Source organism: Elephantulus edwardii, unplaced genomic scaffold (genome assembly GCF_000299155.1).
Source record: "Elephantulus edwardii isolate Elephantulus edwardi_28Jun2011 unplaced genomic scaffold, EleEdw1.0 scaffold00071, whole genome shotgun sequence".
NCBI classification, from domain to species: domain Eukaryota; kingdom Metazoa; phylum Chordata; class Mammalia; order Macroscelidea; family Macroscelididae; genus Elephantulus; species Elephantulus edwardii.
This window is the reverse complement of record NW_006399821.1, coordinates 1,873,331-1,895,517: the sequence shown is the minus strand read 5'-3', so window position 1 is coordinate 1,895,517 and position 22,187 is coordinate 1,873,331. Positions and strand designations below refer to the sequence as shown.

At 38.2% G+C, this 22,187-nt stretch overlaps 1 protein-coding gene across 1 annotated transcript in view; it reads left to right on the top strand.

Annotated features, from left to right (window-relative positions):
• Window positions 1-22,187, top strand: part of EXOC2 (exocyst complex component 2) — a 248,021-nt gene that overhangs the window by 40,334 nt on the left and 185,500 nt on the right. The window contains exons 4-5 of the mRNA XM_006888701.1: window positions 15,077-15,190; window positions 21,729-21,853. Of these exons, the coding sequence (XP_006888763.1) occupies window positions 15,077-15,190; window positions 21,729-21,853 (239 nt within the window). The remainder of the gene's footprint in view (window positions 1-15,076; window positions 15,191-21,728; window positions 21,854-22,187) is intronic.

The window sequence follows — 22,187 nt, the reverse complement described above, 5'->3', positions numbered from 1 at the left end:
AGAGTTGGTGGTATAGTTGTACAATATCTGCATCATAACCCATCTGTATTTCAGAGTTGGTAGTATAGTGTAGTGTGTTTTCGTGAGGACCTAGCTGTATTTTAGAGTTAGTAGTATATGTAGTTGGAAGCAGGAGTGGCATCCACTTCCTAGACAACATGCCTCTGGAAACACTATGAACTTTGATAAATAATCATAGTTATAGAAAGGCTTCAGGCTTTTTGTTCATAGGGTTGCTATGAGTCGTGCTTGACAGCAATCAAGTATATGTATTGTCAGGGCCCAGGAGTATTGCAGAGTTGGTGATACAGTGTATTGTGTATGTCTGTGTCAGGATCCAGAAGTATTTCACAGTTGACAGTATAGTGTAGAGTCTCTGTATCAGTTATTTTTGTTATTATTATGTGCTATAGAGTCACCTGTGACTCATAGTGACCCTATGTACAACAGCTCTGAAGCCTGGCCTGTTCTGAGCTAATCTCACTGACTCTGACAGATCTCCTCCCATTGCCCAAGTTACTGTTGTCAATCTATCTCCTTCAGGGTCTTCTCCTGTGCTGTCCCGCCACCTTTTGAAGCATGATGTCCTTCTCCCAGTACTGATCCCCTTCTTTCCATATGCCCAAAGTATATGAGATGGAACTTCAAGATCCTAGCATCCAAGGAGAAACTTGGTTTCACCCTCTCAAAGTTAGACCTGTTTGCTCTCTTGGTGGTACATGGTACGGTCAATACTTTTCTCCGTCACCACACCTCAAAGGCATCAATTCTTCTGTCATCCTTAATCATTGTTCAGCTCTCTGATGCATGGCAAGTAATTGCAAAAACTATGTCCTGGATCAGACATACCTTAATGTCCAGATTGACATCATTGCTCTTTCAGTACTCTGGAGAGGTTCTTGACCGCACATTTTCCCAGTGCAATTTGTCTTTTAATTTTCTTACTGCTGCCGCCAGGAGTGTTGATTGTGGAGCTGAGCAAGCTAAAATTGTTAACATCCTCAGCCTCTTCTCCATCTAGCATGGTGCTGCCAAATGGCCCAGTGATGAGAATCTTTGTCTTCTTGATGTTGAACTTCAATTCATATTGAAGACTACAGTCCTTGACCTTCTGCAGCAAATGCTTCAGATCTTCTTTAGTTTCAGCAAGCAATATTGTGTCATCTGCATATCACAGGTTGTTTATGAGTCTTTCTCCAGTCCTGATACCACATTCCTCCTCATAAAGCCCAGCCTCCCAAATGATCTGTTCCACATATGGATTGAAAAGTGTGTCATATACCTGACACACTTCTTTCCTCATTTTGAACCATGCAGTGTTTCAGTACTGGATTGTTGATAATCAGGCATCTGGATCAGTACCTAATGGTGTTTCAGAATTGGTCGTATACTGTAGTGTGTCTCCATCAGTGCCTAGTAGTGTATTAAAATTGGTGGTGTAGTATAGTGTCTGATAAGAACTCAGCAGTATTTCAGAAGTAATGGTATAGTACAGTGTGTAGCATTACTTCAAGGCAAGAGATATGTGTCTTCAGGATTTGGCTTAGTGACTTGCATGTGATGCATGCCAAGAAAGAGGACTGCAAGTGGTCCTTGTACATCCTGAAGACACGTATCTCTTGCCTTGTACAGCCTGGGACACGTACTCCCTTGAAGATAGAAGCAGATAGTTTTGTTCCTTATAAAGTTGTTATGAATATAAGAAAACACAGTAACAGTTTGTGAATACAAAGAAGTCTTGCTTGAATATCAGTGAACTTGACCCGTACTGGCCCTATGAAGTAATCGTTAACTTTCCATTTCTTTGTGAACTATTTCTTTGTTTCTGAATGCTATAAAAGCAGGGTTTCTGAAGCTACGTGGGGTGATTTGCCTGATTGAGCTCTTAGCCCTCTGGAAAAAACACATTTCAATTTGCTAGTCTTCTTTAACCCCGCTCATATCAGAGAACACATTGTGTGCATCAGGACTCAGCAGTATTTTAGAGTTGGCATGGAGTGGAGTGTGCCTATGTAAGTGCCCAGTTTTCACCCATGACTTGTAGCGACCCTGTGTACGGTGGCTCTGAACCCTGCCCTTTCTGGAGCCTGTCTCACTGACTCTGACCCACCTAATCTGATTGCCCCACTTACCATGACAATCTGTCTCATCTGGGATCTTCTTGTCCTGCACTCTCCCTCTACCCTTACAAGCTTGATGTCCTTCTACAAAACACATGCCCAAAGTATGTGAGACAGAGCTTTAGAATCCTTGCCTCCAATGAGAAACTTGGTTATACCCTCTAGTATAGTGTCTGTATCAGAACCCATCAGTGTTTCAGAGTTGGTGGTATAGTGTAGTGTGTCTGTGTCAACGTCCAGTAAAATTTCAGAGTTGGAAGTATAGTGTTATGATTCTGCTTCAGTACCCAGCAGTATTTTGATGTTGTCTGTATAGTGTAATGTTTACATGTCTGGACCTGGCTGCATTTAAGTCTTGGTGGTGTAGTGTAGTGTGTCTGCATTGTGGCCCGTCAGTGTTTGTTGGCATGTTCTCTCAGGCACAGCAGTGTTTTATTGGTACATAGGGCATGTATGCTGTCTGTCATTTTTCCACCAGGTTAACAACTTGGAGCAAATATGTCTCTGCAACTGCCCAAGACCATATTTCACAATTTATAACTGATGCTTTTGCATATGTAGTTCCTTGATACTTACAAATGTTAGTATTTACTCAGAAAAAAAAATCATTTTGTTTTGTATTGAAGGAAGAATTTGCTTGTATGAAATTTATCTATGATACAGAGATTTTTAACTGAAAAGGAAAGAAAAAGCAGGTTTAGACTGGGTAAAAGTCTTTGCCTTTTTGTTTCATTTTTCCTTTCCAAGCCAGAGGCTATTTATGTCATGTTTTAGAGATAATCGCTGCTTAGAAGGGAGCTCTCATAGCTTACTCGTATGGAGTTGCACTGCCCACCCAAAGGAACAGGTTTCAAATCCACTAGCTGCTCCACAAGAGAAAGATGAGCAGTTTTCTGCTGTGTGATTTACTGCCTCTGAAAACCCGCCAAAGGGTTAGGAAGAATTCATCCCAACTTGATGGTACACAACAAGAAGTTGGTCAGGAATGTAGGCTGGAAAATAGAATTTCCCTTCTACTTTTATCTCAGTATTATCTGTGCAATTATTAACTGAGATTGGCTGTCTAGAGAAGAAAATAGATGCACTCACAAACAAAATGAAAATACCTATTGAATGGTTTTGATTGGTGGGAAATTTATATTTTTTATTAGTTTAGTTTACAAAAAGGAGGAGATGACCAAATATCTTATGATATTTTGAAAACAAAAAAAGGAACAGCTTAGTATTTCTTAAAACTTTTTATAAGAACAATTTTTGGACTTTGATCTAATATACAAAATAAATGCCCCAAACCAAAATATCATGATATTTAGTACATCATAGTAAATATAATGATGCTAAATTTTTAAAATGGAAAGATTGGAATATAATATACACACACTTTATGTAACTATGGAAGCCAATTTTTACTACTATGCTAAAATGCCCACTTTTTCATCTTTCCATCTGCTAAATCAAGAAAACATGTTCTTTTCCATTAAATACAGTAACATGACTACAGCCAGCCCCACCTACATGTGTCATGGTGAGTCCTTTTTTAAAAAAATTATTTTGTTGTTTTGTGTGCTACGTAGATCGTCATTACACATCATTCTCTGACAGAAACGTGAAAATGCTGCCATGTGGAGCACGGTCCTGTTCATTTTATGACCCAGACTTGGTTTGTAGGCATGTCTCTTTGCTCCCATGGCAGGGGGTTGAGGTATTTAAGACTGAAATTTCAGCTTACACTGCCATCTAATGGAAAACAGAGGTTTTAAGGCTGGACAGAAGCGTCAGCTGCTGAAACTTTTGATTCACTGATGACAACATTTCATGGACTTACGGAGGAGAGCATGTGATGCGTCCATCTATGTCTTCATGGCAGTGGATTTCAGCACAGACTGGATATGAACTGAGCACAGTGTGGCAGTTCTCGCTGGCTGATTAACTCACCTCACAGTCCTCTGTCTTCGGAGCATTGCCGTCCAGAGTCCAGTTTTCTCAACTATCTTTTAAGTTTTAACTCTTGGCTTCCTTGTGTCTGTGATGCAAAACATGTTTTAGCAAAGCTTGCAGAGTCATTTGGATATGGGGAGAAAAGGCCTGGTGGTTGATTTGTTTCTGAAAGTCAGTCTGTTAAAATCCTGAGTTTAAGCAGTCTATCCCCAGGCCACCGTGGGGATGGGGTGGGGGCAGACGGCAATTCTACTGTGCTTGGTCTCCAGGAGTCAGGACCTGACCCTTTGACAGCCAGAGACTGAACTGGCTGTTTACACGGTGCTTCTTTCCTTGTTATCGTTATTAGCCGCTTCTTTCTTCACTTTTAATCAGTGCCTGCTCCATTGTTGCCTAAATTTCCCAAGTTTCAGTCTCTCTGGATTCATAGTTCTGATTTTTTTTTCCATATCTAAGATTCTCTGGCTCTTCACTTGAGTACAGAAACACTAGATGAAAATCTTGCTTGCTGGTAACTAAGGCTGTTTCCTCACTAGTACTGTGGAAATATTTAACTCAGATGTTGTAATAAGAATAAAATTAAATGAATCATCATGAAAAGAAATATGTAAAGTTAAAAAGAGTTAATAAAGTACAAAGTATAAAATAACCACATTTATTAGCCAGAGACTACAAAATCATCACTCTGTGTTACCTACTCAAATCCTCAGGAATCCTAATCACAGACCTTTAGCGAAGTGGTGTAGCTTCCCTGGGGTTAGCTAGACCTTTTCCATTTGTTGTTGGAGTGAAAGTTGAGCCTGAGGTTGAGTTTAGTTCCATGTTTTCAGCATGAGTCAAGTCTCCCTTTTGGGTTTTATTCCCTCTCTCCCCTGCCGCCTCCCCCTTGGGTCCCTTCTATTATGATGCCTTTCACTGCAGTCAGCAAAGGATGTTAAGTGCCACTCATTTCTTCAGGTTTCTGGATCATGGAGACTGAAGTACACAGATATTCCATCATTCTCTGGACTAATATCTGGTTTTCTTCACTGTGCTCTGAATCAAACCCAGTAGTGTGCCGTAAATGACTGCTCACAAATCTTTGAGTCCTGTTTCTATTTACCAGAGAAGGTTGTAGGACATTGTCTTTGTGGAATCTCTTAGGCCAGTTGACTTTATATCCTCCACCACTATAGTTCTGAGCTCCCAGATCCAGCAACTCATCCCTGTCATATACTTGACCATGGCTGGAAAGTTTTCATGACTCTTCTCCGTTACATATATAGAACTAGTTAGAGTTTTTAAAAATATATGTGTAGAAAGAGTGTCTTCTAGCCTTTGTTGTATTAGCTTTTGTTTTGTTTGCCTGTGTCTACCTGTTCGCCAGTCTACATTTATTCATTCATATATTATTATTATTGTTATGTTCCATCGAGCCATAGCAATGCTATGTACAAAAGCCCTAAACCCTGCTCTATCCTGTGCCAATATTACTGCTTCTGACATACCTGCCCTCATTACCCCACCCCAGTCACTGAATCAATCTATCTCATCGAGGGTCTTCCTCTCCTGCACTGTCCCTCCACCCTCCCAAGCATGACGTCCCTCTCCAAGGACTGGTCCCTTCTTTCAACATATTCAAGTTATGTCAGACAAAACTTAAGAATCCTTGCCTCCATGGAGCAGCCTGATCTCACCTTCTCCAGGACCAACTAGTTTGTTGTCTTAGCAGTTCATGGTATCTTCAGCACTCCTCTCCAACACCACAGCTCAAAGACACCAATTCTCTTTCTGTCATTCCTAGTCATTGTCCAGCCCTCTGATGCATAGGAAGTGATTGCAAAGACCATGGCCTGTATCAGGCGCACCTTAGTCTCCAGACTGACATCACTGCTCTTCAGTACTTTAGAGAGATCTCTGACAACAGATTTTCCCAACGCAATATATCTTTTAATTTCCTGGCTGCTGGTGCCAAGAGTGTTGATTGTGGAGCCAAGCAAACTAAAGTGGTTTACAATCTCAATCTTTTCACCATCTGTCATGATGCTGCCAATCGGCCCAGTGGTGAGAATCTTTGTTTTCTTGATACTGACCTTCAATCTTTACTGAAAGCTATTGTCCTTGACCTGTAGCAAGCACTTTAGGTCCTCTTCAGTTTCAACAGGCAGACGGTCATCATCATAATGCAGAAATGTTCATGAATCTTCCTCCAGTGCTGATGCCACATTTCTCCTCTTTGAGCCCCGCCTCCCAGATAATCTGTTCTACATATAAATTGAAAACATATGAAGATAGGACACATACCTGGTGTATACCCTTCCCAATTTTGAACCATACAGTATTCCCTTGCTCAGTTCTGACGACTGCCTCCTGGTCCAACTATAGGTTTTACATGGACTGCAAAAGGTTTTGACTGTGTGGACCACAACAAACTGTGGCTAACTCTGAGGAGAATGGGTATCCCAGAACAACCATTTTGTATAATATTTCATGAGTTCCTGTTTTTCAATGCAGCATAGTATTCCATTGTGTGAATATGCCACAGCTTCTCTATCCATTCGTTTGTTGATGGGCACTTAGGTTGTTTCCACCTCTATTGTGAACTTAGCTGCAATAAACATGTGTGTGCAAATGATACCTTGTTGTTTGGCATCTCTCACATCACTAATGAAGAGCTCTCGTGGCCTAGTAGATAAGGAGTTTTGCTGTCAACCCAAAGGCAAGTGATTTGCATGTACCACCTGCTTTGTAGAAGAGCAATCTCTTGCCTCGAGATTTACAACCTCTGTTGTTAGCTACCATCAAGTTTACACTATGGTTCACAGTGACACTATGAACAATGGCTCTGAGCCCTACCCTCTCTTATATGCCTTCCTTACCATCACTGATATTGTTGTAGTCACTGTGTCAGTTTATCTTGTTGACGATCTTCCTCTCTTTTGCGGACCCTCCACCTTCCTAAGCATGATGTTTCTTTCCAAGATCTGTCCCCTCCTGACAACATGCCCAAAGTATGCGAGACAAAGCTTCATCTAAGGAGTGCCTTACTTGCACTTTGTCCAAGAAATATTTGTTTGTTCTCTTGATAGTCCAGGGGACATTCAGTACTCTTCTGCAACAGCATAAGTTAAAGACATTGATTCTTTTTCCGTTATCCTTATTCATTGTCCAACTTTCAGATACATAAGAAGTAATTGAAAAGGTCATGACTTGGATCACATTATGTTGAGGAAATTCCCCTCTATTCCTATTCTGTGGAGTGTTTCAATCAGGAAGATATGTTAGATTTTATTTAAAACCTTTTCTTTGTCATCTGATGGGATCATGTGGTTCTTGTCCTTTGTTTTATAGATGTGATGGATTACACTGATTGCTTTTCTAATGTTGAGCCACTCTTGCTTGCCTATTATGAAATTATGAATCCTACTTTGTTACGATAAATTTATTTTTTATATATTGTTGGATTCTGTTGGCTAGGATTTTGTCAAGGATATTTCATCTGTGTGCATGGGAGATAATGTTCTATAGTTTCTTTTTTGGTGATGGCTTTGACCCTTGTCAGAGTGAGTGTTCCTTCTTTTTAAATAATTTAGATATAATTTTTGATGGTTTTTCTGTGAATGGTAGAATTCACTGGTGTAGCCATCTGGCCTAGACCTATTTTTTGTTGAGATTCGTTTTATGACTTGCTGAGTTTTTTCTTTTGTGATGGATTTGTTTAAGTGTTCTGTCAGTTTGGGTAGCTTGCAGGTTTCTGGTAATTTGTTCTTTTTCTATAGATTTTCAAATTTGTCCATAGAACTTGTCATAATATTCTGTTATTTTCATTTTCCTTGCTTCTTTTGTGATATTGCCCCTTTTATTTAATATTTTAGTTATTTTTATCTCTTCTTTCATTTTCTTTCTTAAGTTTGCCAATAGTTTATCAATCTTTTTGATCCTTTCAAATAATTAGCTATAGGTCTTGCTGATAGTTTCAATTGCTCTGTTTTTCTTCCATTTATTTAATTCCTTTTTAATTTTCTTTCTTCTGAGTGGTGTGTGTTAGTGTGTTGTTCTTTTTCTATTTGTTGGGGATGTTGGGTTAAGTACATTATTTTACGTTTTCTTTTGTGTGTGTATATGCTTATTGCTGTGAATTGAACTATAAGTACTGCTTTTTGCTATATACCAGAGATTTTGATAAGCTGTTTTCATTCTTCCTTATATTAAGGAATTTTTAAATTTCATATTTTAATTTCTTCTTCTACTTTGTATTGATCCAGCAAGGTATTATTTAGCTTCAGCCTCTGCTTTATCCTCTTGTTAATTTCTAGTTTTGTAGCATTGTGGTCTGAGAAGATACATTATTTTAGTGCTTTTCAATTTAAGGAGGCTTGCTTTGTGCCCTAATGCATGATCAGTTCTGGGGAATGTATCATGTATATTTAAGAAGAAAGTGAATTGAAGGGTTTTTTGGTGGTACAGGATGAGGTAAAGTTGGCTGATTGTATAGTTCAGTTCTTCTGCATCTTTGTTGAATTTCTATTTACCTGTCTTTCAGTGACATTGGTGTATTGAAGTCATCTACTACTATTGTGGTGTTCTCTATATTTTTTCAAGACTGTTAACATTTGTTTTATGTATTTTGCAGCTTTTGGTGGATAGGTATTAACTAAGGTTATATTCTCTTATAAAACCCTTATTTACCTCTTATGCTGATTTTCACTGTAAAGTCTGTTTTATTAGAGGTTAGTGGTTATTGCCACTCTTGCTTTCTTTTGTTAGCCATTTTCTTAGTATTTTTATTTCCCCCCACTCTGATTTTTAGTCTCTTAGATGTGTCTCTTATAGGAAACATATTGATGGGTTTGGGGTTTTTATCTAATCTTTTTTTTTCTCTTAATGGATGCTTGTAAGCCATTCATATTCAGTGTGATTATTAATAATCACAGTTTTATTGTTGCCATTTTGCTGAATTCTTTTTTGCACTGTTACTGATTATTTTAATCCATCCACTTTTCTTTGCTGTGTGAATGACTTTCATAGTATTTCTTGTAGAGTTGGTCTTGTTTTCACAAATTCTTTATGTTCCTTCTTTTCTGTGAATGATCTAATTCCTCCTTCATATTTGGTGGAAAGTTTCACTGGACACAGGTGTTTTGGTTTACATTTGTTTTCTTTTAGCCTTTTGTAAATGTCATCCCATTGTCTTAATGCTCTTAAAATTTCTGCTGAAAAGTTGGAGCTTAATCTAATTGGTTTTCCTTTGTAGATTACTCTTGTTTTTCTTGAGCTGCCTTCAGTACTCTATGCTTGTTTTTGGAGAATTTAACTATTTAAATCCAGATGTTTTTCTTTTGGAGTCTTATCTGGTGTTTGTTGAGCTGAACATATCAAGAAGAATGTATTTTTCTCAATTTTCATGACACTAAGAGAGCTTTCTTCTATTATCTTTGCTACTGTTTTTCTCAATGCTTTTGTCTCCCCCATTCCAGAATTCTGATCACATGTATGAAATTTCATTTGATGCCATTCCACATGCTTTTTTTTGGATGTCATTTGCTTAGTGTATTTTTTTCCACTCTTTGATTTTTAGACTGTCTTCCCTCTTCATTTTTCTTTCATCTTACTTTTGCTTTTTTTCTAATTATATTACTGTTGGGGATCTTGTCTTCTGTCTCACTGATTCTTTGTTTCAGTTCTTCCACTCTTCTTTTTTGTCCCTCTGACATAACAGTAGCTTCTGTAATGTCCGTTTTGTTATTGTGGATTGCATTTTCATTGTTTCTTAATTTTTTTAGTAATCTCTTTGGTTTTATCCACTTTGTCTTATAGGGATTTTTATAATTATCTTTGCTTGTGGCATCATCTCTTTTTTTCTTTCATTTTCATTTCTTGAGTGCTAATTCATGGAATTCCACATTGACATATTTCTTCAGCCTTCTTGTTTCTGGGATATTTATTGGGTCTATCAGATCTCCTTTTTAGGTGAAGGCTTTTGTTTTGTATTTTGGTGCTATTTAAGATGTCTGCTGCTTTCACAACATTTTATGACCTTATTTTTGGGGTATGTTTGTAACAGCTTCCTGTTTGACCTTCTTGTCATCTTGGTGATGATGTTCCTCCAGGGTTGATGGTGGTTTTCATGTTTAAGATAGTGATATGCCTTTAAAAAATGACATTAAAACAAGCAGGTTAAATATCTTGGGCAGTTGGTGCTGTAGGGTTGTGTTGGTGTAGTGAGTAGTGGGATAGTGGGGTAACTCGTGGTCCTGTGCTGGCAGATAATGTGGGCTGGCATTTTTAAGCCAGTCAGTCCATGTCTGCTGAAGTTCGCATGGTTTGTAAGTGTGGTTTGTTGTGGGGTTTTTTTTGTTGTTGTTGTTTTGTTTATTATTTTGCTTAAGGAGGCTTGTATTTCTATGGGAATTTCCATAGGCAGGTTCCCATTGACTGCACACGTGCTAGACCTTCCAGGAAGTGCGAGTCTTCGTGAGTTTTCGAAGATGTCTCTGTCTTCCTCTGGATGTCTCTCTTCCTGCCACAAGATTTTGCCAGCTGCCTCGCTTTATCTCCGTGTGGTTGGAAATTTTTTTCACCTCTGGGCAAGTCTCCCCAGTATTTCACTTGCCAAGATGAAGGTTGACTCAGGTGTTAATTTTCTTGTGGATGGAGGAGATAGTCCTCTGTCTTCCAGAGTGTTTCAGTATGATTTCTCTCTCTCGTTTTGGAGACTAAGCTTCTGCTAGGGTGGTCTGTGGTGCTTATTATGAGCTGATCATCAGCACTATTATTCCTTCTCCTGGCCAATTTTGTTTTCCCTAGGTTCCCCAGGATTCTGAGTGTTAAGATTGCCCATGGTCCATGGGATTTTGGTGGAACAACTCTGTTTCTCTACTGAGGAGATGTGCTCTTAATATGTGAGTTTTTTTACTTCATCTTTGTTCGATGAAGGCTTCATAGAGTTGAATAATTAGTAGGAGTATTATTAGTGAGAATTTCACTGATACTGGTGATTTTGTCCTATATTTTGAGTCTATTAAAATCATTTCACATTCTTAAGCAATTTAAATTCTGGAACCCAAGTGGAATGATGCTTTGTAAGCTTCATACAGAGCCAGGGTTGCTGTGTCCGGTGTGTGGACATTCACACTCTGATCCGCACACACAGAGGTCCTAGGCACAGCTCTCTGGACAGGCACACTACCAGTCGTTAGGGCCAGGCTGTCTTTTTAGATTCCTTTGCCAGGACTCAGCATGGTCTCACTTAGCCCAAGTCTCAACTCAGTCATTATATTCCCCAAATTTTCAACTGGAGTCATGGTGTTCAAATAAATAAAATGAAGAAAACTTCCACAGCTAACTGGATTTTATTACTAAGTAAAGCATCAGAACCAGCATGACAAACCCAAAACAAAATAAACGTCTGAAAACGTAGAGTCTTGACTTCTTTCTGCTAAGACTGCTGACTGGTAGAGATTACCAGCATGTTTATGAACACACATATACATTCACACTCTCATAGCTGTGTGCACAGGTAGATTTTGGCTTCAGGTCACTTGACCTGTGAAGCTATTGAGGAAAGTTAAAGGATATACAGTCTTCACATTACCATGACTGGAGTTACAACTACCTCTACAAAGTTTCATCTTTTTGTCACTTATTAAGGTTAAAATCAGAGCTTATTTTCTTTTCCCCCTTTCCCTAACTAAAAGGAGAAAACTTTATAGAGAAAGATAAATGTAACAGGATGTAAAAGTAGGACTCCTTTTGCTGCTTGTAACCTTCTAGGACAATGACTCTTTGGAGGAGGAAAGGCTTTTGCAGGGATTTTTTTTTTTCTGTGTGTGTAAAAGCATTGCTGAGTGCTTGGAGGTCCTTTCACCCCAAGCCTTGGGGTGGTTTCCGAGGGATCACTAGATAGAAGTGTTTCCTGAAGTTGTGCATACTTGGGAACCTTAGCATGCTGAGACCACTCGTAAGGAGTACAGAGAAGGAGCATTTATTACTCTGCACAAAGGTGGTAGAGTTTGCTGTGGACCAGGTAGAGTACTTCAAGGGAGAAACTGTGTCATGGTGCTAGGCTGTGCCTCAGGGAATGTGACGGGGGCAGGGCCACCCTACCTGTGTGTGGCTTGGGTGTGGCCCCTGGGTGCTGCAGTGGGCAGAGCCAGCCAGACTGCCCTTGTTCTCAAAACAGCCTGCTAGATAGAGCCTGACATGCAGCAGACATGTGATCAGTGTTTAAGTGAACTGATCTTAAAGTACATATAAAAATCAAGTCAGCAAAGTAATTTGCAGACCATATGTGGGCTGTGTTAGTAGTTCGATCTGATTTTATTAGTCCATTGATGATTTTTTGGCATTTATGTGTCTTAAAATATTTTCATTAGATCTTTAACAAGAAATGTTTAACAAACATTTACATTTAAAAAAAAATTTTAGTGTATTCAAATTTTGAGTTTTACCCATTGTAGTTATTGTTGTTCGGTGCCATCCAGTAAAGTACAACTCACCGCGACCCTGGGAACAGCACATCTGAAACTTAGCCTATCCTGTGCCTTCCTGACAATTTCTGACACAGTTAAGCTCATTGCTGCAGTCACTATTGAGGTTGTTGTTGAGGATCTTCTTTCACTAATCCTCTTTCTTACCAAGCATGATGGCTTTCTCCAAGGAATAGAATCTTCTAGCAACATGCCCCAATATGTGAAATGAAGTTTCATCATCCTTCCAAGGAGCACTCTAGATGCACTTTTTCTAAGACATATCTGTTTGAGTTTTTTGGCGGTCCATGATGTCTCAGTGTTAAAGAGCCGGGCTGCCAGCTGCTCTGCTAGAGAAAGATAGGCAGTCTTCTCCCATATGATTAGCTGCTACTAAAAACCTGTGAGAGGGTCAGCTGTTGGTTGATTCTCAGTCAATGGTATATAACAACAACATGGACTATTCAGTATTCTCCTCCAACACCATGGGTTATAGGCATTGATTCTTCTGTCATTCTTATTGTCAAGCTTTCAGAACCTTAGCAAGTTATTGAAAAGAGCAAATCCCGAATTAAGTATACCTAACTATTCAAACTGACATCATTGCTCCGTAATAATTTGGAGAGAGCTCTGACAGCAGACTTACCTAATATAGTAAGTCTCCTGGTCTCCTGACTGCCAGTTCCAAGGGTATTGGTTAAATACTCTTAAATAGGATGAAATTGTTGACTCAGCCTTTTTCTCCATCTATTATGATGTCGCCTATTAGTTCAGTGGTGAGGATTTTTGTCTTCTTGATGTTGAGATGCAATCAATATTGAATGCTTTAGTCTTTGATCCTCAGCAGTTAAGTGTTTCAAGTCTCCTCACTTTCATCAAGTAAGGTTGTCTCATCTGCACAGTGCAGGCTTTTGATGAGTCATCCTCTAATTCTAATGTCACATTCTTCTTCATAGAGTTTATCTTCATGAATGATTTATTCAGTGTACAGATTGAATAGATAAGGAAAAAGGATACAACCCTGACTCACATCTTTCCTGATTTTAAGCCATGCATTGTTCCCTCGTTCAGTTTAGACAGCAACTTCTTGGTTCAGGATTCTCCTGAGTACAATTAAGCTATCGTTTATTATGATCCACACTGCCACATGCCTTTGCAGAGTCAATAAAAGACAAAGAGATATTCTTTTGATATTCTCGGTTTCAACCAGTATCCATCTGACATCAGCAATGATATTGGTGCCAAAGCCTCTTCCAAACCCAACATGAACTTTATACTATTTTAGCTGGGTGGGTTTTTTTATAGTCTTCAGCAATATTTTATTAAATGTGATATTAACAATATTATTTGATAATTTACACATTCTGTTTATTCACCTTTATTTGGAATGGTAACAAATATGAATCTCTTCCAGTCAGTTAGCTAGGCAGCTGACCTCCAAACTTCCTGGGCTGCATCTGTTAGTTGAAATGTGTCACTTGATATTCCATCAATTCCTATAGCCTTATTTTTTGTCAGTGCCTTCAGTGCAGCTTGAACTTTTTTCCTTCATTACCATTGGCTCCTTTTTATGTGGTATTTTTTTACTTGTTTCAGTATCAACCAGTTTTGTTGTGGTGGTGTTTTGTTTTACAGTGATTGTGTGTATAACTTCTATCTTTTTTTGATGTTTCCTGGATCATTCAAGATTTTTTTGCAACATGAAGCTTGATCTTTGCTCCTCAGTTTACCCATTGGTTAGATAATTATATTTTGATAGATTTCATGGTGCGTCTGATTCAGGCCATGGTTTTTGCTAGCTATTCATCCAAGACCTGGACAATAAATAAGAATGACAGAAAAAAGAATTGATGTCTTTGAACTGTGGTGTTGGAGAAGAGCACTGGACAGTCCATGGATGGCCAAGAAAACGAATATATTCGTCTTAAAGTGGGTGCAGCCAGACTGCTCTTTGGAGGCAAGAAAGATGAGGCTCTGCCTAACATACTTTGGACATATTGCTAGGAGGTGCTGTTCCTTGGAAAGGGACATGATGCTGGGAAGGGTAGAGGATCAGCAAAGGAGAGGAAAACCCTCAACTAGGTGGACTGACAAGGTGACTGCTGCAGTGAACTCTTACGTGTCAGGAAGTGTGAGGATGGCAAAAGACAGGATTGGTTTCAGATCTTTTGTTCATAGGGTTGCTATGAGTTGTAGTCAACTCCATGACACCTAACAACAACAACAAATATTAATTAAATTTGATGTTTTAAACTGTCTTTAAACCTTATAATAAATATTCATATAATTACTATATGGATTTCACCTTTTCCCATTTCACATATGCAAATCAGTTTATCTGATAGTAAATTAATCAAAATGTAGAAATTGTATTTGGTACATATGTATATAGACATATTTTTGGCAGTGTGTAGTATATTACCATAAGGATTTGGTTTCCTGTTTGTTTTTCTAGATTCATGTTCTTCTTTGTTATTCCAGCTAGGCTGGGATATTCACAAATCTTTTTTCCAGAATCATTTTATGTTATCATCTGTTGAATTATATATTAAGGCTTCCTTTCCTCCTCAGAGGTAAATTTCCACAGAAGGACTTAGAAATGCTGTTCCGTGGAATGAGTGCTGACTTCACAAGTGAGAATTTCTCAGCTGCCTGGTATCTCATCGAGAACCACTCAAATACCAGGTAAGTACACTTTGGTGTGCTGAGCTTCATGGAGTCCCTGGAACACTTTGAGTAGAGATACACAGAAAGCCAAGATGAGGAGATTTGGATCTGCCACCAGTGAACCTTGATTTGTAAAATAAGATTATTGACTAGAAAACTCCTGTTTTCTACAATAAGCTGAAGTTTAAGTAAATTAATAGAATTTACTAAAACTGTCCTGGGTCTCAGCTGATGTGTACCAACTCAGTCTCCACTCACAAGTGTAAACCCTTCTATAAAACACAAAACAAAATGCCTTTCCTGGCAGTGTTGTTAGATGCTGTCGAGTCAAGTGTGACTCATAGAGACCCTATGGACAACAAATCACCTACCATATTTCCAAGCATGTTGCCTCCTCTCCAAAGAATAACTTCTAGCAACATACCCACTCAGATCTGGTGCTAAGAAGCTTCCCCGCAGTCCCAAAGGCACATGGTTCAAATCCAATTGCTGCTCCATTGGAGGAGGATAGGCAGTCTCCTGTGTTACTACTGCTTCTGAAAACCCACCAGAGGGACAGCTCTGGGTCTGCTCTGACTTCATGTTACATACCAATCAACTGACCCAGCACCAGCAACGTACCAAAGTAAGTGAGACAAAGCTAAGTCATCTTTGCTTCCAAGGAGCACTCTGGTTGCATTTTTTTTTAAATTCTTGAGGCAGTTGATGGGCTACTCAACACTCTTCCTGGCCATTTTAGGAACAAAGGAAGATAAATTGATTTCTCATTTTGTAAATACCAGACTTAAAATGGGTGAAAAAATACTCTAGGTTGATATATCCACTCTAAAGGATTTTTATTAGTCTGCTAATTAACATTTTTACCTAGTCTCACTATGAGAGCAGATATAACTCACCAGAAAGATTGGACAAAAACATTAGTCAATAAAGATATTTTAATATATGGCTGTTTCATTGTTTAAAATGTACTACCTTGAAAAGTCAACGTCCTGAAACACACTTTAAGATAAATTATTTTAAGCAGAAGTTAGTAATGGAAAATATGAAAAAAAGTTGTTATTTTTAATGTTGTTGTGATGTGTCGTCAAGTCACCAGTGACTCATAGTGACCCTATGTAAAACAGCTCTGAAGCCTGCTCTGTCCTGAGCCAATCTCACTGACTCTGACATACCAACCCCCATTGCTGTAGTTACTTTATCAGTCCATCTCATCCAGGTTCTTCCTTCACTCTTCCTCCCCCCTTCCAAGCATGATGTCCTTCTCCAAGGACTGGCCACATGCCCAAAGTATGTGAGATGGAGCTTCAAAATCCTAGCGTCCAAGGAGAAACTTGGTTTCACCCTCTCCAAGACAGAACTATTTGTTTTCTTGACAGTCCATGGTATATGTTCAAAAGTCTTCTCCAGCACCACAACTCAAAGGCATTGATTCTTCTTCTGTCATCCTTGGTCACTGTCCAGCTCTCTGATGCATAGTAAGTACTTGTGAAGACCATGGCCTGGATCAGACATTAGTCTCTAGATTGACATTGTTGCTTCTTAGGACTCTCAAAAGGTCCCTGACAGTAGATTTACCTAATGCAATTTGTCTTTTGATTTCCTGATTCATGAGGTCAGAGTGTTGATTGTGGAGCTGAGCAAGCTGTAACTGTTAACAGCCTCAGTCTCTTCTCCATGCATCAATGTGCTGCTGATTGGCCCAGTGGTGAGAATCTCTGTCTTCTTGATGTTGAGTTTCAATCCATATTGAAGACTACAGTCCTTGACCTTCTGCAGCAAGTACTTCAGGTCTTCCTCAGTTTCAGCAAACTAAGTTATATCATCCGCAAAACGTAGGTTATTGATGAGTCTTCCTCCAATCACTAAGCCACATTTTTCTCATAAAGCCCAGGTTCCTGAATGATCCGGTCTGCATATGTGTTGAAAAGGTTTTGAGACAGGGTTCATCCTTGATAGACTCCCTTTCTAATTTTGAACCATGTGGTGTTTCCCTGCTCTTTTCTGAGGATTGCTTCCTGATCTAAGTATAGTTTTCACATAAACACAATCAAATGTCTAGGATTCCCGTTCTCCTCAAGGTTAGCCACACAGTCAGATGCCTTTGTATAGTCAATGAAACACAAGAAGATATCCCTCTGGTACTCTTTGCTTTCTTCCAAGATCCATTTGACATTAGTGATAATGCCTCTAGTACCACAGCATCTTCTAAACTCAGCTTGTATTTCGGGTACTTCTCTATCAATGTACTGTTCCAGTTGTTTCTGGATAATCTTCAGCAAAATTTTATTATGTGTGATATGAGAGATATTGTATGATAATTCCCACACTCTGTCGAGTCACCTTATTTGGAATGGGAATAAATTTGGATCTCTTTCAGTCATTTGGCCAGGTAGTTTCCTCCAGATTTCTTGACACAACCTTTTAAGCACATCTACAATGGCATCTGTTGATTGAAATTTGTCAATATGTATTTTTATGTATTATTTATTTTATGTATATAATATGTTAAATGTGTATTTTTAATACATAAAACAAAATTAGTGTGATAAATTTTCAAGATAAAGATTTCAAAGGAATTTGATTGTCAAAGATGGTTTTAATTTTCATCATGGGCATGCGTTTGCTCTTCTCTATCAATATTTATGTTTGCTTTGTATCTAGGTTATCACAGTACTCAAAATATATTCAAATGTGTATGTTCAGATGAAATTTTGTAACTAAAGTAGAAATAAAACTTTTGAAATACACAAGCCTGCCTATGTGTTTTTCTATTTAATATATAGAAATAAAATACTGTGTTTTTTCAAGTTCTTAAACTGTAAATAAACAACTTTTATATAATTTTATTATGAATGACCCATTATTAATCTGTCAGTTTGCTATAGTTGGATGAGTTGCATATTGCTGTGATGCTGGAAGCTGTTCCAGTGGTATTTAAAATCCTAGAAGGATCACCTATGGTGGACAGGCTTCAGCTGAGCTTTTTAGAAGGACACACGATGAGAGAATTCTGGACTTGGCTATCTATTTAGACATGAAGACTTGTTCTTCAGCATAGAGTTGCTAAAGCAACTAGAGACATGATGAAATAAAAGGCCTGATTAGAGGATCTCAAAAGGCAACTGAAGAAGAAAAAGTAAAGTATTGCTTAAAATATGCACAGCCCTGGAGTTAAAACACTGAAAGGGAAAAACACAGTTGATATTTTTGATGGTGAAAGAACTGAAGAATAAACTAAAGCCTCAAATTGTAGTGTTGAAAGATTTTATGGGAAAAAATAATGAATGACACAGATGCTTTGAAAGAAGATAGAAGGAATCACTGTGCCAAAAGAAAAAGTACAACATTCCACAGATGTAAGTCAGCATATAATCAAGAACCAGTGGGACGGAGGAAGACGTCAAAGCTGCACTAAAGGTATTGCTGAAAAATAAGGCTTCAAAATTAATGGACTATGAATTAAGATGTTTCAACAAATGAATACAGCACTAAATATGCAAACTTGTCTATGCCAAGAAATTAGGAAGACAACTCCCTGGTCAGCTGATTGGAAAATATCTTTATCTGTGCCTATTCCAAAGAAAAATGATCAATAGAATGTGAAAATTACTGAATAATACCAGTATCACGTGCAACTAAAATTATGCTAGAGATAACTCTTGAGCAGTTTTAGCAGTACCTCAAAAGGAAACTGCCAGAATTTCAAGCAGGATTCAAAGAAGAAATAGAAGAAGAAATATCATTGCTTATGTCAGAGGAGTCTTAGCTCAAAGACCAGACCATCAATTATGTAAGTCCACAAGAACCAAGATGAAATCTTGAATCTGTTTCATCTGAATTTCAAGATCATCCTGGAATAGGTTGAGTATTGAACACCAGTGATCGAGGACCAGATGAGTTGTGGGATGATATCATTCATGAAGAGAGCAAAATGTCCTTAAAAAGACAGAAAAGAGAAGACACAAATGGATGTTAGAAGAGACTCTGAAAATTGCACTAGAGTGTTAGGAAATCAAAACAGAGGGAAAATATGCTGAAGTAAAAGTTCAACAGAAGTTTTCAAAGGGCAATGTGGGAGGACAAGACAAAGAATTATAATGGAATATGCAGAGAGCTGGAATTGGAGCATAAAAAGGGGAAAACTTGCTCTGCATTTCTCAAGTTGAGAGAATTGAAAAACAAATTTAAACCTTGAGTTGCAATACTGAAAGATGCTATGGGCAAAATATAGAATGACCCAGGAAGCATCACAAGAAAATCAAGGGAATACACAGAATCACTATATCAAAAAGAATTGATTGACACCGAAGAATTTTAGGAAGTCCCGTATGAACAGGAGCCAATAGTAATGAAGGAGGAAGTGGAAGCAACATTGAAGGTATTGGCAAAAAAATAAGCTCCAGGAATGGATGAGATACCAATTGACTTATTTCAATTAAAAGATGCAACCTTGGATACGCTTAGCAGTCTACGACAGGAAATTTATAGGACAGCTGTCTGGCCAATGGATTGGAAGAAGTCCATATTTGTTGCCACTCTCAAGAAAGGACATCTAACTGTGGAAACTGTCAATCATTAATATCACATGCAAGCATAAAACAGCTAGAACAGTACATAGATAGGGAACTATCAGAAGTTTTAAGCAGGATTTAGAAGAGGCCGTAGCACTGTGGACATCATTGCTGGTGTTAGATGGATCTGGGCAGAAAGTAGAGAATACTAGAATGTCTATTTGTGTTTTATTGACTATGCAAAGGCATTTGACTGTGTAGCTCTCTTGTCCTCGGAATGATAAATTGAAGATGAACGGTGTCTTTTTCATTTGTAAAATGAACATCTTAAGATCTGCCTTGAACTGCAATGCTATGAGTGTTTGAATACTGTACATATACATAGAAGGATTATTCAAGTGTATGCACCAACTACTAAAACTAGAGATGAAGAAATTAAGGATCTCTATCAGCTTTTACTGTCTTAAATGGATTGAACTTGCAATCAAGATGCATTAAAAATAAATCATGACTCAAATGCTAAAGTTGGAAACAAAGAAGAAATGGTGATTGGAAAATATGGCTTCAGTGAATGAAATGAGACTAGAGATTGAATAATAGAATTTTGTAAAATGAATGACTGACTCATTGCAAATAACAAATGAATGAATGAATGACAGTTCTATACATAGGCCTGACCTAATTGAGTACATCGGTGGAATAGTAGGAAGGAGAAGCTCAATATCAGCAGTCAACAAGGCCCATTACTCACCTGAGCAACTGTCTGGAAGAGATCCATATTTGTTTCCATATTCTCATAAAAGGTGATCCAGTAAAGTATAGAAACCACCAGCAAACTCTTGGTGAAGATTATCCAAAATGATCAGAATAGTACATGGACAGGAAACTACTAGGAGTTCAAGCTAGATTTACAAGAGTGTGGCATCAGTAATACCATTGCTTATATCAGATGAGTCTTGGCTGAAACAAATACTAGATTAATATTTGCTTGTATTATTGAGTATGCAAAGACATTTAACTATGTAGATCACAAATTATGTATAACATTGAGAAGAAGGGAAGTTCCAGAATATCTAATGGTATTTGTTTGAAACCTCTACATAGATCATGAAGCAGTTGTCAGAACAGAAGAGAACACTGCATCGTTTAAAGTCAAGAAAAGTATGCGTTGGGGTAGTGTCCTTTCCCCATATCCACACAATCTGTAAATAATTTGAGAAGCTGAGTAAATGATTTGAGAAGATGAATAAATAATTTCAGAAGCTGAACATTAAGAGGAAGAATACGGCATCAAAACTCAACATCTTAGCCAAGAAAAGTGAAATCTTCATCCATAGACCAATAGGTAACACCATGATAGACGAAGACAAGTTTGAAGTTGTCAGTGATTTCATTTTTCTTGGATTCACAGTCAACACCCATAATATTCAAGAAGTCATAAGACTTTTTGCATTGTTGAAAGTAGCTGTCAAGGATCTCTTCCAAAGTATCAAGGAGCAAGGATGTCAGTTTAAAGCTTAAGGTGTGTCTGATGTAAGCTATGGTATTTTCATTTGCTTTCTTTGCATTTGAAAGTTGGACAGAGACTAAGGATGACAGAAAAATAATAGATTCTTTTGAATTGTAGCATTGGTGAAGAGTATTAAAGATCTCATGACCTGCCGAAGAACCAAGAAATCTTTCTTAGAGGAAGTGCAGCTAGTTTAGAGGCAAGGTCCATACTTTGACCATGTTATCAGGATGGGCCAGTCCTTAGAAAAAGACATCATACTGGGAATGGTGAAGGGTCAGAGAAAGAGAAAAAGATCTTGGAAAAAAAAAATAGATTGACACAATGACTCTAACAGTGGGCTCCAGTATATCAGAGATCATGAGGATTTGTGCAAGACAGGACAAGGTTCAGCTGTGTTGTTCATAGGGTCTCTAAGCATTGTAGTTGACTAAGTGAGTCATAACAACAGTAACAACAATACTAACAACAACAATATTTTACACTACTGTATTTTATTTTTTCATTTGTTTTAGACATTTGCTTTTCATTTCAGTTTTGAGCAGCTAAAAATGGCAGTCACCAATTTGAAGAAGCAGGCGAACAAGAAGAATGAAGGCAGTCTGGCATATGTGAAGGGAGGTCTCAGTACTTTCTTTGAAGCTCAGGATGCCCTCTCAGGTAAGGTGACACCCTGAGTCATCTGCTGGGAGCTTCCATAATGGAAATGTGACACTGTGTTTGCAGCTATTTACAGGGTGCGACATTAGTTCTGTATTTATAAAAGTAGAGATCTAAAATGCACCATAAATATTTGTTGCATTCCAGGCTGGAATCCCTTTGAAGGCTTGCTACTTGAGATATTTGTCTGTGAGCCTTTTGTTGACCCATTTTACATGTGTAAAATAGAAGAGTTCTTTCCTTTTCCATGAATCCTAATCTCCAGAAGGAATAAGACGTTAAATCCCAATGGATAAAATTTGAGAAATAAAAAAATAATCATTTTACATTCATC